The sequence below is a fragment of the Panulirus ornatus genome, chromosome 57, assembly GCF_036320965.1.
Source record: "Panulirus ornatus isolate Po-2019 chromosome 57, ASM3632096v1, whole genome shotgun sequence".
Lineage (NCBI taxonomy): Eukaryota > Metazoa > Arthropoda > Malacostraca > Decapoda > Palinuridae > Panulirus > Panulirus ornatus.
In genome coordinates this window covers 23,528,415-23,544,679 of record NC_092280.1, presented here as the reverse complement: position 1 = coordinate 23,544,679, position 16,265 = coordinate 23,528,415, and the positions used below count along the sequence as shown (strand labels likewise).

The following is a 16,265-nucleotide window of genomic DNA, read 5'->3' as shown; positions in this document are numbered from 1 at the left end:
ACAAGGACCAGCCTAAGCCATCATCCTGCCCTATTGTCGTACCACCGTGACCAGAGATGATGCCTGTCGCGCTCGGGTAGTTGACCAGAATGACTGACAACAACCAAACAGGTTTAGGGATCCACTGACTCATGGCGCAAGGTGACCTGGGCAGAGTCCGGGTCATCCCAGAGAATAGCAGGTCATGCCACGTCATTGTCTCTCAGGTCAAGGGAAGTAGAGATGGTTTGTGAGGTGTTCCTTCAACTACTGTTGTTTTAAGTGAGTCGAACAGTAAGCACATGTAGATAAATTACTTGTATGTTTTTGAATTACACATCTTCTTTTCTTTTACTTGTGTGTGTAATTACAAATTTGTGATTACCTTAGCTTGTATACATAGGGCTCCTTCTCTTTCTTATCTCTCTCTCTCTCTCTCTCTCTCTCTCTCTCTCTCTCTCTCTCTCTCTCTCTCTCTCTCTATATATATATATATATATATATATATATATATATATATATATATATATATATATATATTGATGAAGATATAAAAAAGGAGTAAATGACGAGGAAATGTTTGTTCCGCTGTATATTTAATGCATTGAAATGTATGCATGACATGCTTCCATATATATATATATATATACATCATCATGAATGACATTCTAATATGAATGTTGATAACAGTTGCTAACGTGAACTCAAAAACATGTTAGAGACTGACTGGTCTCGATCATTGTGAACAAGACCTATAGCACATGGTACATGATCCGTCTTTTCAAATGATCCAGAAATCATTATATCCGCCTGACGTTAAACATCATAATGTCCATGTTATCTTCTCTAATTCCTGGTGGTGCCGTACACGACGCTGTCTATGAAGTCAATGTTGTCAGCGACGCTGATGTAGAGACCCGGCAGGATGGAGACGCTGTTGCCCCTGCAGGAGACACCGCTGCCCACCACCCCGACCAGGAACCGTCGACCGTCTTTGTCTATGAAGAGCGGCCCGCCAGAGTCGCCCTGGGGAACAGAATCATTGGAAATCGGAAGAAAAGAGAAAGAAAGTATTATCGTTTGCCCCATACCAGATGCCCTCTTTAGCCTTGTCGCTTTACTGCTACCCTGACTTCATACATCAGGAACCTATGACATTTTTAGTCTTCTCTAATAAATCACCTCATCGTAGAACATCTTGTTCAGTCTGCCTCCCCTGACAGACCGGGAGAGTTGAGTGCTATAGACTAGGCTCCCTCAAGTATGTAGAGTTCGACTGTGAACTTCAGCAACATAATTCAAATTGGCGATAAATTCATCGCTTTACTTTTGTGATTTTTTCTTTTTATATGTCTTTTGCGAATCTAAGGATGTCAAAAAACGATGATTGTATATCACCGTGTTGACTTAGCGATGGTCGATGGTAAATGATTAACGTTTGAGTTAGAATTTGTAAGAGGAAGAAACGCAATATACCAAACATGGCTAAATGACTAAGTTTGCCATCAAAATAACCGGCGTAAGGAAAACGGCAAAATCATAGGAAACATCTGCATATAATGGATGATTGAGACATTTGTTTGACCGAAACTCTGGGGAATAAAATACTTGCCATATCTTAAGGACATGTTTCTCATTCTTCGAGTCAGACGACGCTGTGAGTAAAGTTGTCTCAGTCATAGGAACATAACAAAGGACTTATGTATGACCTCAGTCATTCTTGTTTCTCATACCAAGATAAAGATGACGAGGAGATGCAATTTCCAAGCGCATTTCTCTAATACTTACAGCAGCGAGAGACATGACACTCACCTCATAGGCGTCATAACACCCACCTCACAGGCATCTCGACACTCACCTCACAGGCGTCCCTCTCTGGGTAAGCTGCGCACATGACGTCACTGTTCTGTAGCAGGTCAGGGTACCTGACCCTCAGGTGGGGTTCGTGGCTCTCCCGCCGGTAGATGTCCTCACACTCTGTCGTGTCGACCAGCTCCAACTCGGCCTCCTGTAGCCTGCTCGACTGGTGTGCTGCAGGAAGAACAGCAACATTGGTTATGGCTAAGCTATACATACGAGTTTGGGTACATGATCCAATCACCTTTCGGAGGATACACACAAAACTCTATACAGCGCCACTGTAAACTGAGGGATGCTAAAAGCAGTTGGTTCACAGACAGTTCACTGTATTCTGTCCATTGCTTAAGCATAGTCCCAAACCAGACGCTATGTAGGAAAACCGGTGTTACACGTCATTTGAAAAAGGCTTGTTGATTCTTTGTTTCTTTTTCTTTCGTCCGTTGGTCACGTTGGCCGCCTAGCCTCGTGGGTATTGAGGGAAGCAAGAGAGACGACGAAGCTTCGACCCCGAAGACACTGTCATGATTTTCTGAGGATGATGCGATCCCTCAGACCCTCGAGGAACTTTGTTAATCAGGGGAATCCTTTATGGAGAATCTCCTGCTTCACTATCGACATATATCAAGAATCAGAGATACTATCACTGGCATCTGGCAGACAACCACACCAGTTCTTCTGTTGCCTTTGTTTCCCATATACATAAACCCCAAAGATTATCATATGAAATATACCATCTGTCTTGTGTTAGTTTCCACAGCGAGTCTACTATGGCAACTCATGTCAGCCATATGGCAAATTCAAGAAATATATAATCAAGAGAGACTGTATTAGAATAACGTGTCCCATCGAGTCATGTGAAATGAAATTCACGTACCTCAAAGGCTGAAGGTTCCAGCATTTGGAGACACACACCTTTGTAAGATTATTGCCAATATCTCCGTCACAAAGCTACGGGAATGATATTTAGTGACCACGGTGATGGGAAATAGTGTGGAATATAATTCTGATGGAGGTAGAGACCTAAGACATGAAAGGTTAAGAGCTTAAAGATAAATCCGGCACAAAACTCACTGGCGTTGACGAAGCCGAAGCCAGCGCCGGTGACGATGGTCTTGGGTGGCGGACGTTGGTCCGTTAGGCAGTACGGGAAGACCACCTCGTTGAACTCGATCACCTCCACCGTCTGCAGGATCGCCAGGTCGTTGTACCTCACCGTGCTGTTAGGGCTGAAAACAACGGGGTGGTTACCATGGAGGACAGAAGGATAAGATGGGCTTAGGATAACAAGGATCCTTGGAAGAAACACAGAAATTTGCGTCGGGGACCTGGTTACTGAAGACGTACGTGGCTTTCTCCTGAAGGAGGTCACGGAACTGGGAAGAGAGAAGACAGAGAATATAAATTCAGACTGAGTACACTTTGGGCAGGTTGGGCTGACATAGGGCGTCGATGAGACTGAGGATATGGTAGTTAGGGCAAAAGATAACTATAACTACCTAGGGTTATGCTCTCAGAGGGGACCTAAGGGCACTGCATATGCACGGCGTTACGCGCTGGGGATATAGCTAAGCTGGACGGAACACCCCTGCAGAGTGGACAGGACGAAGCGGTTATTACAGGGACGATGAAACAAGATCTAGTCTCTGACGATGAGAACTGAGGCAATTAAGGTATGAACCATGGGAGTAAGTGAAACTGGCTACACTGGCAGTTAGGAATGAGGAGAACCCACGTATACAGAAGTGAGGGATAAGGTCGTGGGGGAGTGGTCTGGTTTTAAGGATATTGTAGTTAGATTTCATGACACAAAGGCGGAAAGTTCCTCAGGGTGAAAACACTCGAGCAAAGTAAAAAAAGAATGTCTTTGGAACGGCTCATGACACACACACACACACACACGTATGGTTCCCTTCTTCATCTCCCCCACTCACTCAAATTTAGGATGGACGATGATCTTTTCTATCTCGTAGTCGACGGGTCTGGAGTTCTCCTCGTTCTCTTTGGCGAAGTCCAGCTCCCCCAGCCTCACCGTCCGCACCCTGTGGGATTCCCAGGAAAAATACACTTAGCCAATGGGACGAACCGTGTATAAATAAAGGTTTAAGAGCCCCACTGGGGTGTATACATATCAACCACTTTGGGAACAATCCAGTATCAAGACAAGAACCTTCCACTGAGGAGCATAAAACATAATTCACCAGGATTGGCCTATGTACATGGCCATGGTGACGACCACTGACGCATGCGCACGTAACCAGTGGGGGCTAACTGGGTGTGAAAGACACAGGGGGATGTACCGAGGTCTGGAGACAATGTCAGGGGGAGGGAGACCCCCTCCCCCCCCGCGGTATAGAGACCCTGCGTAGAGAGTTGTTGGTGCGAGGGGGAGGGGACGGGATTTCCTAGTGTACTGTGTTGCACAATCTAGTCTGCCACCTGGATGCAGAGACACAGGTGGGCATCCACCGCTGTGGAGACAGAATGGCCCCACAGACAGAGTCCTGCCACACTATTAGCTCCACTGTCCGGAGTCCGCTGTACATGGGGTTATGCCGCGAGTGAAAAGTCACCTTGAGCGAGGCTCTCACATCTGCAGTCGACGAAAGAGTACAGTCTCGTCAAGGAACTTTCCACCTCAAGGAAGCCCATCCCTGCCCCTGCTACTGAGTGTAACGCAGCATTGGGAGTGGAGGCAACAAGGGAAGGGGGTGGGAGGTGGGGTAGGGGGGGAATTAAGAAGAAGACGGAAAGATGGAGTGAAGCAGACTTTGGGGTATCGGGGCCTGAACTTTTTCCATGAGAGTGAGGCCTGGGATAGAACGAATGAGATCAAAGTGCTGGCAGCGACGTGAGCAGGATATATGGAACGTTCATGGTAAGACCACTGAGCAGGTTGTAGGTCTTATCTGTGGCTGGTGGGCTTTGACTTCGATGTTTGATACATGACAAACAGACACAGGTCATGCACAATGGAGGCCATTAGTCTACTGTTCCTGATGATGCTTCCAGATGCGGCAGGAAAAGAAATTATGTTTTAAAGAAATTAGAAATCGTTTTTGTAATATGTATCCCATAGAAATGATAGAAGAAAAAAAAAAAGATTTTGGTATCATTTCAGTGAGACAAAATATAACATTTTCAACATTACGGTCGGTCAGGATCGAAGACGCAGTGGGCCGCCGTCAGGAGGAAGCGGTCCGCGATGGGCGTCGCCCCGCAGAAGGTGTCTTGGACGCTAACCTCCACCGCCGGGACTTCGACCGTGCGCGGACTGTGGGGCTTGACAGTGGACACAGCACCTGTCCAGGACGAGGAGTTGCGGTCATCAGGACATAATGTGGTAGGTCATGTTCCTCGTTTGTAAGAGTAATATTAAGACAATTGTTGAAATAGACTCAAGATGGTAACACAGGATTGTCGTGAGATGGTAACATGGTAACACAGATGTATCCTGAGATGGTAACATGGTAACACAGATGTATCCTGAGATGGTAACACAGATGTATCCTGAGATGGTAACATGGTAACACAGATGTATCCTGAGATGGTAACATGGTAACACAGATGTATCCTGAGATGGTAACACAGATGTATCCTGAGAGGGTAACATGGTAACACAGATGTATCCTGAGATGGTAACACGGTAACACAGATGTATCCTGAGATGGTAACACAGATGTATCCTGAGATGGTAACATAGTAACACAGATGTATCCTGAGAGGGTAACATGGTAACACAGATGTATCCTGAGATGGTAACATGGTAACACAGATGTATCCTGAGAGGGTAACATGGTAACACAGATGTATCCTGAGATGGTAACATAGTAACACAGATGTATCCTGAGAGGGTAACATGGTAACACAGATGTATCCTGAGAGGGTAACATGGTAACACAGATGTATCCTGAGATGGTAACATAGTAACACAGATGTATCCTGAGAGGGTAACATGGTAACACAGATGTATCCTGAGAGGGTAACATGGTAACACAGATGTATTTTGAGATGGTAACATAGTAACACAGATGTATCCTGAGAGGGTACAATAGGTGTACACTGTAGAACGGTAACATGATGACATAGTTGTAACACAGGACGCAGGGTAACCTTACCTGGCATCGTGGGTCTGGAGACTCTGTTGGTCCTCTCCGGTGTCACCTGTCGAGACAAAAGAAATAACATCACCAGTTGACTTCGGTACCGACACAGCCACACTGGGCTTTGGGCACCACAGTGGACATGGGGTACTACAGTGGACCTCGGGTACTACAGTGGACATGAAAGTAGTCCAGTAGACATGGGGTACTACAGTGGACATGGGGTACTACAGTGGACCTGGGGTACTACAGTGGACGTGAGGGTAATTCGGTGGACTTGGGGGTACCACAGTGGATCTGAGGTATCGCAGTGAATATGGGGTACCGCAGTAAACAGATCACATTGAACACTGGGGTACGTTATATACATTGGACACTGGAGTACCACAGTGGACAACTCAGGGTGCCACAATGAGAGAGAGAGGAAGTGAGTCTCCCAGGCTGGGATATCAACGGAATCATGAATCCATCATACATGGGAGTGAAGTGGCCGAATAAATGTAATGATCATGAAACCAAAAAAAAAAGGTTAGAAAATCGTATGTTAGAAGACATTTGGACGAGGCCCCCAGACACACAAGGCTTTGTACACACTGACACTTATGATAGGGGTATGTTTTAACGGCAGTGTATGTGGCTGTATATCTACACAGGAAATACTAATTTAACTCGGGGAAGAGCCGCTCCGGCCGACGACTCAGTCAGTACCTGAGGCCTTCCACTGTCGGTGCCGTGGACGAAGTCCCTACTTCCGCTGGGTGGACGTCTTCCCCCACACTCTGTGAGGATATGAAAACCATGTCAGAATTTCTCTCTCTCTCTCTCTCTCTCTCTCTCTCTCTCTCTCTCTCTCTCTCTCTCTCTCTTCTCTCTCTCAGCTACTGCGGTTGGTGTTTGACGTTCCATTTCAGTGTTCAGGTTCTCAGAATGATCAGGGACAAGGACGAGACGTTGCTCACTACCGAACTCACCAAACTCAGGATTGATGATGGTCTTCCTCCGGGTGGGGGGGCCGCAGGCGTTGCAGGAGTGGGGGCAGGAGTCCCGGACTTCCTGAGTCTGGCATGACCTTTCCAGCACCCATGAAGCACAGGAGGGAGTCTTGTCGAAGCAATCGGGAACTGTGAAGACAAACTGATTGATCAGACGCGTGTATACAGAAACCTCTCTCTCTCTCTCTCTCTCTCTCTCTCTCTCTCTCTCTCTCTCTCTCTCTCTCTCTCTCTCTCTCTCTCTCTCTCTCTCTCTCTCTCTCTCTCTCTCTCTCTCTCTCTCTCTCTCTCTCTCTCTCTCTCCCCTTGTAGCATTGACCTGACTCATCATAACAGAACGAGAGACGACTATGAACTCGACTTGAGGTGGAATGCCACAGACGAGGGTCAACTCAGGAGTGTCTCACCACCACACAAGTTACAGCTGACACGGCATCTCTTGTGCATATACCGGGGGCGAGACCGGCACCAGCCCGTGGCCGCCCACCGCTCACACATCATGACGTGGTCCTCACAGCCGCCTCCTGCTGGTAAATAGTGACTATAACATATATATCCTCTCAAATAACAAAACAGGTTCACACACACACACACACACACACACACACACACACACACAATGACACCCCTAAAACTATACAAGGAGTGACCACTGAGCCAGCTAGACCCCACTGATCCATCAACAGTGTTACTTTCCAGCAATGAGAAGGTACTGATCCCTCCGTTCCAGCAGTCAAGAAACCCATAGGCTCGGGGCATGACGACCCATTGCAATCACGGTGATCCTCAAGCCAGTCTGTGAGACACAGTTTTCACTTCCTCCAGAATCCGGAAATACTTTTCCTTTGTTTCTGTCTCTCTCTTTTTGTTTTTTCTTACCTTTGCAATCCTTTCTATATTTCATGTTCCGTGAGTGAAGCCTCCAACGTAAATAGAGGTTTAGATCCTACAAGATCCACAAGACCTTTAGGAAGTTCGTGTCATGAAGGCCTCCTGTACTATCCACTACTTCGTCAGCTTCCTCAACTTTATCTACCACAGCGGAGAGAGAGAGAGACACACACAGAAACAAGTGAACATGATGACGCGAAAGGTAGACGCTGTAAACGAGCGTGAGAGGAGCACGATGATCTAAAGCTGAGACGGAGAAAGCTTAGACGCGCAGACGGAGGTGGAGCTCAGTTGACCTCTGTCCCGGTATACAGGAGGCGCCTGAACCAGCGGCCGGGAATTCTCCCCCGGTAACTCCCCCCCTCCATTGACCCAGGTAAGGAAGAGTTCGGTGTGAGGGCTGTACCCAGCATTCCTGAAACCAACTCCAGAGAGAGAGAGAGAGAGGGAGAGAGAGAGGGAGAGAGAGAGAGAGAGAGAGAGAGAGAGAGAGAGAGAGAGAGAGATTGTGTAACAGGAGCCCGGGAGAGTCTCAACCACCACACAAGTGGCTGCAGGTCTCCTGCATGTACTGGGGGCGGGTCGGTCACCAGCCCGTGGCCGCCCACCTCCCACACATTATGACGTGGCGGTCCTCCTCACAGCCTCCAGCTGCGGGAGGACCGCCAAGCAGGTTATCATCTGGTCGTGAACACTTCCTGCAAAGTCGGGAATATTGAAGCGCGGTGAGCATAAGAGGTCAGGTCATCTAAGATGACCTTGTGTAGAGTGAGGTAGGCCTTCATTTGACGACGGCAAATGTAGAAAACAGGATGGTAGAAATAGATTCACCAGTTCTCCCTCTGCACTGGCGATGGAGTGGAATGAACAATGTCCTCCATAGTCATTACAGTTAATGCTATCATTTTAACACAGGCCTGACAATCGTCATGTTATTCATTCTAAAAGTAAATCATACCCGACGGAATGATATAGGGAAAAATATCTACACTTCACCAAGATCATAATCAACTGCGCCTCTCATCAGCAAACCTGAGAACACTGGAGTTAACTGAAGATGATGAGAACGATATGGGAAATATATAGGATATGGTCTATGCTTACCTGAACTGGCGTGTGAGCCCAGGCAGCAGAAGACGGTGGCCAACACTATACCCGCCCACACCACACCTCGCGCCCCTGACATCACAAGGGCAGGACGAAGACCCCTTCCTCTCGGTCTTCACGTGAAGTAGCTGGGTGAGTTGCCACGGAGATGCTGAAGGTGAAGAGGCGTGTGGTGGTCTCTTGAGTGCGTGGTTGTGAGGCGGCTCTCATCAACGCTCCTCCTCCTTCACTAGTCTGGCCAATAGATACCTGCTATGATCTAAGGTTTAATGTCCCGAGACACTCAACATTTCAGTCACAGTCACCAACTACGGTTAAGAATTAACCTAAGACTTGTACAAGTGGCAGAGTGCATGTGGCTTTCGAGGATAACCTGTCACTCTTAAGACTCTGATGTTGATAACGGGTGGAGCACACACTCGGGGTGGAACACAGGAGTTGAGGGCCTCATAGACGTGCTCCACCGCAACCGTTTGCTGAGCGTGGTTGGGTTTGCGTCCCACTTGCTCTGACCCTCTGTATAAACTGAATGTGGAAAACGCTGGTGAGAGAGAGAGAGAGAGAGAGAGTGTATTGCAGAACCAATGTGATGGTACCACTCGATCGCCAGCTCTCTCTCTCTCTCTCTCTCTCTCTCTCTCTCTCTCTCTCTCTCTCTCTCTCTCTCTCTCTCTCTCTCTCAACTTATCTATCAACCTGTCTATCCAGAGATGTTTCCTGAAGCACTGTGGTAAACAGTGTCTATCACTATGGACATAAAGTGTCCTTGATACAAATGGACGAGTCAACACCACCTTCTAATGTGAGGTTCTGGTGGTAAAGCGCCTTGGTAGTCACCCACGTCTTACGACCAGTCGTGCTGATGAACGTGAATGAAAATAATGTACCAAAGAAGTGGAAAAAGGAACTCACCTGAGACTCATGAATATACATATAGGAAAATCTTTTTTTCTTTATATATATATATATATATATATATATATATATATATATATATATATATATATATATATATATATATATATATATATCTCGATTCCAAATGGTATTGTCCAAACCCTCACCAGCATCTCACGTTTGCAACTTGAACGTTCTGGTCCCCTCACCTTACCTCCTCCTCCTCCTCAGCCCTGGAACACGCCACTGTGCCTCCTGCTGCAGGTCTGTGCAACGTGACCCCGCTGTCTGTGGGAAGGCTCGAGGACCTGCGTCGCACCCCTGGCCTTGCAGAAGGATGACTGACCGTGTGTTTCAAACGCCAACCCGCTCCTTCCTACCAACCTACCCACACTGGGACGGCCCCTTGCGCTTTCCTACTGCTGACACACACAGTTACGTGGATCATCCCCACACACATGGCTGCTCTTGACTCGCCACTGACCCCCCCCCCCCAAACACCTTCATGGGGTTACTGGCTATCTTTTATAGTGACGTGAAGTTCTATTCTTTTTTCAACATCATTAATATATTTTTTTTTTATTCAAACTCATAATAAGAAGAATTTTAATTACATTCTATTGTCTTGTGAAGTTTAAATTTAGGAAGCAGTTGGCCCGAGAGCTGGTGACCTATGGTGTGGCCACAACAGGTGTAGAGCTGTGGTGTGGCCTGCTAGTGTGGCCTCATCAGGTGTAGAACTGTGGTGTGGCCTCAACAGGTGTAGAGCTGTGGTTTGGCCTGCTACTGTGGCGTCATCAGGTGTAGAACTGTGGTGTGGCCTCAACAGTTGTAGAGCTGTGGTGTGGCCTCAACAGTTGTAGAGCTTTGGTGTGGCCTCAACAGGTGTAGAGCTGTGGTGTGGCTTCAACAGTTGTAGAGCTGTGGTGTGGCCTCAACAGGTGCAGAGCTGTGGTGTGGCCTCACCAGTTGTATAGCTGTGGTGTGGCCTCAACAGGTGTAGAGCTGTGGTGTGGCCTCAACAGGTGTAGAGCTGTGGTGTGGCTTCAACAGTTGTAGAGCTGTGGTGTGGCCTCAACAGGTGCAGAGCTGTGGTGTGGCCTCACCAGTTGTATAGCTGTGGTGTGGCCTCAACAGGTGTAGAGCTGTGGTGTGGCCTCAACAGGTGTAGAGCTGTGGTGTGGCCTCAACAGGTGTAGAGCTGTGGTGTGGCCTCAACAGGCGTAGAGCTGTGGTGTGGCCTCACCAGTTGTATAGCTGTGGTGTGGCCCCAACAGTTGTATAGCTGTGGTGTGGCCTCAACGGGTGTAGAGCTGTGGTGTGGCCTCAACAGGTGTAGAGCTGTTTTGTGGCCCCAACAGTTGTATAGCTGTGGTGTGGCCTCAACAGGTGTAGAGCTGTGGTGTGGCCTCAACAGGTGTAGAGCTGTTTTGTGGCCTCAACAAGTATAGCTGTGGTGTGGCCTCAACAGGTGTAGAGCTAAGGTGTGATTGTAGGAAAACATGACTTGATACTGAAGGACAGCCAACGGTGGAGAAACAGGGAGGGAGGGAGGGAGGGCTGGTTCCAACAGCACTCACGTGGATGCAACAGCCACAGGATGTGCTCCGTAGGTGACGCGCCAGTTGTAACAAAGGAAAGGGTACTGTCGTCTCCCGAGGTACAAAACGCTTCAGGAAATGAAAGTTGGTGAGAGATTTGAAGACTTCGGAAATAGCACAAGCCAGAGAGGAATACGAGCAGGTTTAAAAAGAGTCAAGGGTACATGGATTCCCTTCTGCGGGACAGGATATACCACTGCTTGTGTTCAAGGAGAAACACGTTTTCTTTTAAGCAGGGGAATGACAGACGAGCACGCATGGGTGCTAGCCTATCTCAGAGGAACCCTTGGCTGCTGCTCCATCCACCTTGGTCGAGATGACAAAGGCCATGGTGGTGGTGGTGGAGGATTCGGGTGGGGAGGTGGGGTGTTGGGGGATTGGAGAGCTTTCAACACGTCAGCTATGCCAGGTCCCTCAACTGAATGGCCTCAGAAGAGGAACGACTGAACTACGAACTGGATGAAGAGGTGATCTTAGACGAGGTGTGGATGAGGAAGGAATGTAAGACATGCTTCCATTCCATATGGTTCCGGACAGCACTTCAACACTGCTGATTCAGGAGGGAGGTACTTCCCGGAGCACCCAAGACTCTCTGGTGTACGAAGAGATAAAGACATTCGAAGACGATAATGAGATGAGTGTACAGGGCAGACTTAAACTTGTTTTCCCTCTGTACTAATAATGATAATGATAATGATAATACTAGTAATAATAAGATTTATGATAATTCCACCCCCGTCCCTTCCCTTCCACTACCGTCCCTTCCCTTCCACCCCCGTCCCTTCCCTTCCACCCCCGTCCCTTCCCTTCCACCCCCCGTCCCTTCCCTTCCACCCCCGTCCCTTCCCTTCCACCCCCGTCCCTTCCCTTCCACCCCCGTCCCTTCCCCTCCACCCCCGTCCCTTCCCCTCCACCCCCGTCCCTTCCCCTCCACCCCCCGTCCCTTCCATTCCTCCCCCATATCGTGACAACAACAGCATTAAGTTGGTGACGTCAACGCAAGACGTCCCTCCCCGGCCTGTCATCTGCACCTTCCACCAGGGCGGCCCAGGAGAAACGGAGAGAGAGAGAGAGAGAGAGAGAGAGAGAGAGAGAGAGAGAGAGAGAGAGAGAGAGAGGATCTCAGAATTACATTTCCTCGTTTCAGGATTATCCTCTGAGGAGTTAGATGGCCCGAGAGGACCGGTCTGGGACCTGCCTGAAGGAAGGAAGCGCAGCGTGCCCTTTGACCAGCCGGGTATTCCCACCAACAAACACGCCAGAGAGAGACACACACTCTTTCTCTCTCTCTCTCTCTCTCTCTCTCTCTCTCTCTCTCTCTCTCTCTCTCTCTCTCTCTCTCTCTCTCTCTCTCTCTCTCCTTATGGCCCAACGTATCAAGTATTTTCCATGTATGATTTGAGTCTTTGGTTTCATTTCATGACGTAAGCCTTCCATCATTATCATTATCCGTAGTAATGGTCGTCATTAATTTTATCATCATTATCATTCTCATCATTATCACCTTTTTTGTTATCATTATTATAACTAGTAGTAGTAGTAGTAGACGTAGTAGTAGTAGTAGTAGAAGTAGTACTAGTAGTAGACCTCAGGACAGAGCATAAAGAGGACTACCCACTTATATGACTGACTGGGGGGGGGGGTTGTTGAAATCCTCCTGTATTATCACTTCCTCAATTATGGAACAGAGAAAGGAAAAGACCCAATTTTCTCTTCTACGACTCAGTCATCTACGCACGTATACGAAGATCATCATCCAGCAGAGAATAAGCTGCTGGAATATATGTGTGTGTGGGAGGGAGGGAGCTGCCAGTCGACCATGGACCAGACCTAGAACAGTGTACCACCTTAAGAACATGATGAAGGAGGTAAGTTGTCTGCTGGCAGGTACCAGAACAGCCCTCTAGTACACACATAAGTAAGACCCTTATCGACCAAAAAGTTAAATATACTTCTCAAGTTGGGTTACAGCGGACGACGACTTAACTCCATCATCGGTGAGACAGAGGATAGAAGATGTCTTAGTAGGAGTTGTTACATGATATATAAACACATTCCTGGAAGGATCTGGACCCATATAAGGGCTCATGACTTTGATGATACTTCCTCAGATTTTCTGGTGAGGTATACAAATGCGCTTGACAGGTGGCTCGAAATAGTCCTGTTCACGACTTCATTGCCAGGAGAGGAAAGGGGCCCGAAAGATTGGCATAGGGAGGGTGTTTTACCCACAGCTAAGCAAGGAAAGAAGGAAGCTCCACTGAACTATCGACCTAGGACACTGGTGGAAGTAGATAGACGACTGACTACAGAGGAGAAAATACCTCAGTGAGAGGTCATGTCTAACAAACCTCGTAGACGTTGGCGATTGCTCACTCACAATACAACGGAGAAAGCTAGACAAACTGTGTGGATGTATCTAGACTACCAAGCAAGTAATTAACACCACACAGAAGGCTAATGAAGAAGTTGAATCCTCAGGACAGGGAGAATGGAAAAGACTCATTCAGTGACAAAAGAAGAGTAAAAAACAATCTCGCGCCTAGTGGAAGGGAACGAATGATGTGATTTAAGGTGCGTTGACGGTAAGGATCGGGGTTACGAAGGGTGTCCTGCAGGGCTTGGTCCTGGGGCCGTTGTAACTGACATGTCAGAAGAACTAGAGTCATTCTCGAACATGTTGATGGATGATGTCTGCCGAAGCCATGAGGGAAAGGAAGAGGGATAAGGATTGTCTCTTTCTTCCTTCGTTGTTCATTTCTTTCTTCACTTTTTCTTCGTCATTTTCCTCTCGACGAAGAGCACTCCTCTTGCGAAGACAGACATAAAACTTCGTATGACAATTTAACTTCAAGTAACGTCCTTCATTCGAAAAATCAAATTATTAATCAACCAGCCTTTTCTTTCTCTTATAATTTGCTTCTCATTGAAACTGACATCCATTTTTCTTCAAGACAACCACTTTGTCTTCGTTATCTTTACATCTGATTTCTCCTTTGCTCTCTTTTTTTTTTCATCGTTAAACAACCTCTGTTTCTTCCTTTACTAAGACGCTTATATTCCCTGTGTCTCCTTTCTGTCAAGAGATCATTATTATTTCATATTTCAGTACACTTAGACCACGTAATACTCCTGTCTGCCTCTCCTACTTCAGACCAAGCATCTGTTCCATCGTATATCCTCTCACATAACATGGCCTAAATCTTTCCTACTTTACCTTCCTCGTCTTTGCTGAGGAACACGGTGCCGCACGGCGCGTTTCATCTGCTTCGCGGCGCCTGGTAGGTATGCAGAGGAGGAGACACAGTCGTCTCCATGACCAGAGGTCACACAAGGTCTTGCCCACTAGAAATGCTGGCTGGGATCTCAGTGTTTCCACGGTCTACGACCAGACAATCCTCACAGTATTTAGACTCTTTCTTTCTAGAATATTTTCATTTATTGTTACCATAATACCAATTTTTATAAGAGAATCTTGTTGTTATCCAGGTCCTTTCTAAAGGTTCCTACAGCCTACGGCTGCACTACCTCCAGTAGGGGGGAAATGTAGACTCCTTTTGAGTGATAAGTTCTTTGACGAGACTGTACTCCAAGTGATGGCTTAGTCCGGTAACACCGATGTAAGGATGAAGCAAAAAGTATTGTGTGTGCCTGGGGCCTGATCGTGCAGGAGGGTGAAAGAGGTGCACGCGATAGAGTGAATTGGAACGATGAGGTATACAGGGGGCGAGAAGCTGTCATGTAACTGAACCAGAACATGTGAAACGGCCGGGGTAAACCATAAAAGGTTTGTAGGGCCTGGTTGTGGATGGGGAGCTGTGGCTTCGTTGCACTGCACAAGACAGCTAAAGAATGGACTTGAGGGAATGGGGATTTTCTTCGTCTGTTTCCTGGCGCTACCTCGCTAATGCGACTCATCACTCAGCACCAAACTGGAGTAGAAGTGTCTCCTGAAGATGCAGTTGGTAGACTTGCCTCCTGCGTCCCCTCGCTGTGCCCGGCGTGGATGTACACACACTGACTCCCACCCACTCCTTCATCTCCCTTGGATGCGACTCATCACTCAGCACCACACTGGAGTAGAAGTGTCTCCTGAAGATGCAGTTGGTAGACTTGCCTCCTGTGTCCCCTCGCTGTGCCCCGGCGTGGATGTACACACACTGACTCCCCCCCACGGTAGACTTGCCTCCTGCGTCCCCTCGCTGTGCCCCGGCGTGGATGTACACACACTGACTCCCACCCACTCCTTCATCTCCCTTGGCAGGTCCCACTCCACTCCCAAACGCGACGTTGGGATTCCCAGCTGTGACTTCCAAGATTCTTCAAGGACGACTCGAGCGTGCGTCTCCAGACTTCACAAGTGTGTTGTAAAACACTGCTCATATTCTACCGCCAAAGTGCATTCGGATAGTTCGTCCAAGATTTGTGAGGACCACAGAGACAGACAGAGAGGAAGTGTCCGAAGATGAGAGAAAGAAGGTCCGCCAGTTTGATCAGTAGAGCACAATGATATTGTTCCTCCTGACTGAAGTGGCTGCTGTTAGTCCCAGGTCAGCAAGGTCGTGTGATCATGTGTGAGCACATGAACAGCAAGGTCGTGTGATCATGTGTGAGCACATGAACAGCAAGGTCGTGTGATCATGTGTGAGCACATGAACAGCAAGGTCGTGTGATCATGTGTGAGCACATGAACTGGTTTCCAAGATGTGTCTGTCGGATGCTCTGTATACATCGTCCGTAAAACAGACACAAAACCTTTTTTTTTTTTTTGAGAAATCTGGATCAGTACCAGTACCATAGGGTCTTGTAATATGAAATCATGATCTCTCTTCTTGAGG

General features: G+C 47.7%; 1 protein-coding gene across 4 annotated transcripts; it reads right to left on the bottom strand.

Annotated features, from left to right (window-relative positions):
• Positions 1-562: 562 nt before the first annotated feature.
• On the bottom strand, positions 563-10,246 carry LOC139766466 (serine protease Hayan-like). Of its 4 annotated transcripts, none has more exons than XM_071695151.1 (11): positions 10,036-10,245; positions 8,927-9,163; positions 7,339-7,458; positions 6,911-7,060; positions 6,648-6,718; positions 5,955-6,000; positions 4,988-5,138; positions 3,771-3,878; positions 2,911-3,065; positions 1,838-2,010; positions 563-1,005 (listed from the first exon to the last, which is right to left on the bottom strand). In XM_071695151.1, the coding sequence occupies exons 2-11, from the start codon at positions 9,006-9,008 to the stop codon at positions 826-828; spliced, it is 1,236 nt and encodes a 411-aa protein (XP_071551252.1). In that variant the 5' UTR covers positions 9,009-9,163; positions 10,036-10,245; the 3' UTR covers positions 563-825. The 4 variants fall into 4 exon arrangements, with proteins under 4 accessions (XP_071551252.1, XP_071551253.1, XP_071551254.1 ...); XM_071695152.1 differs by having other exon boundaries at positions 10,041-10,245; XM_071695153.1 differs by having other exon boundaries at positions 7,339-7,455; positions 10,036-10,244.
• Positions 10,247-16,265: the final 6,019 nt, after the last annotated feature.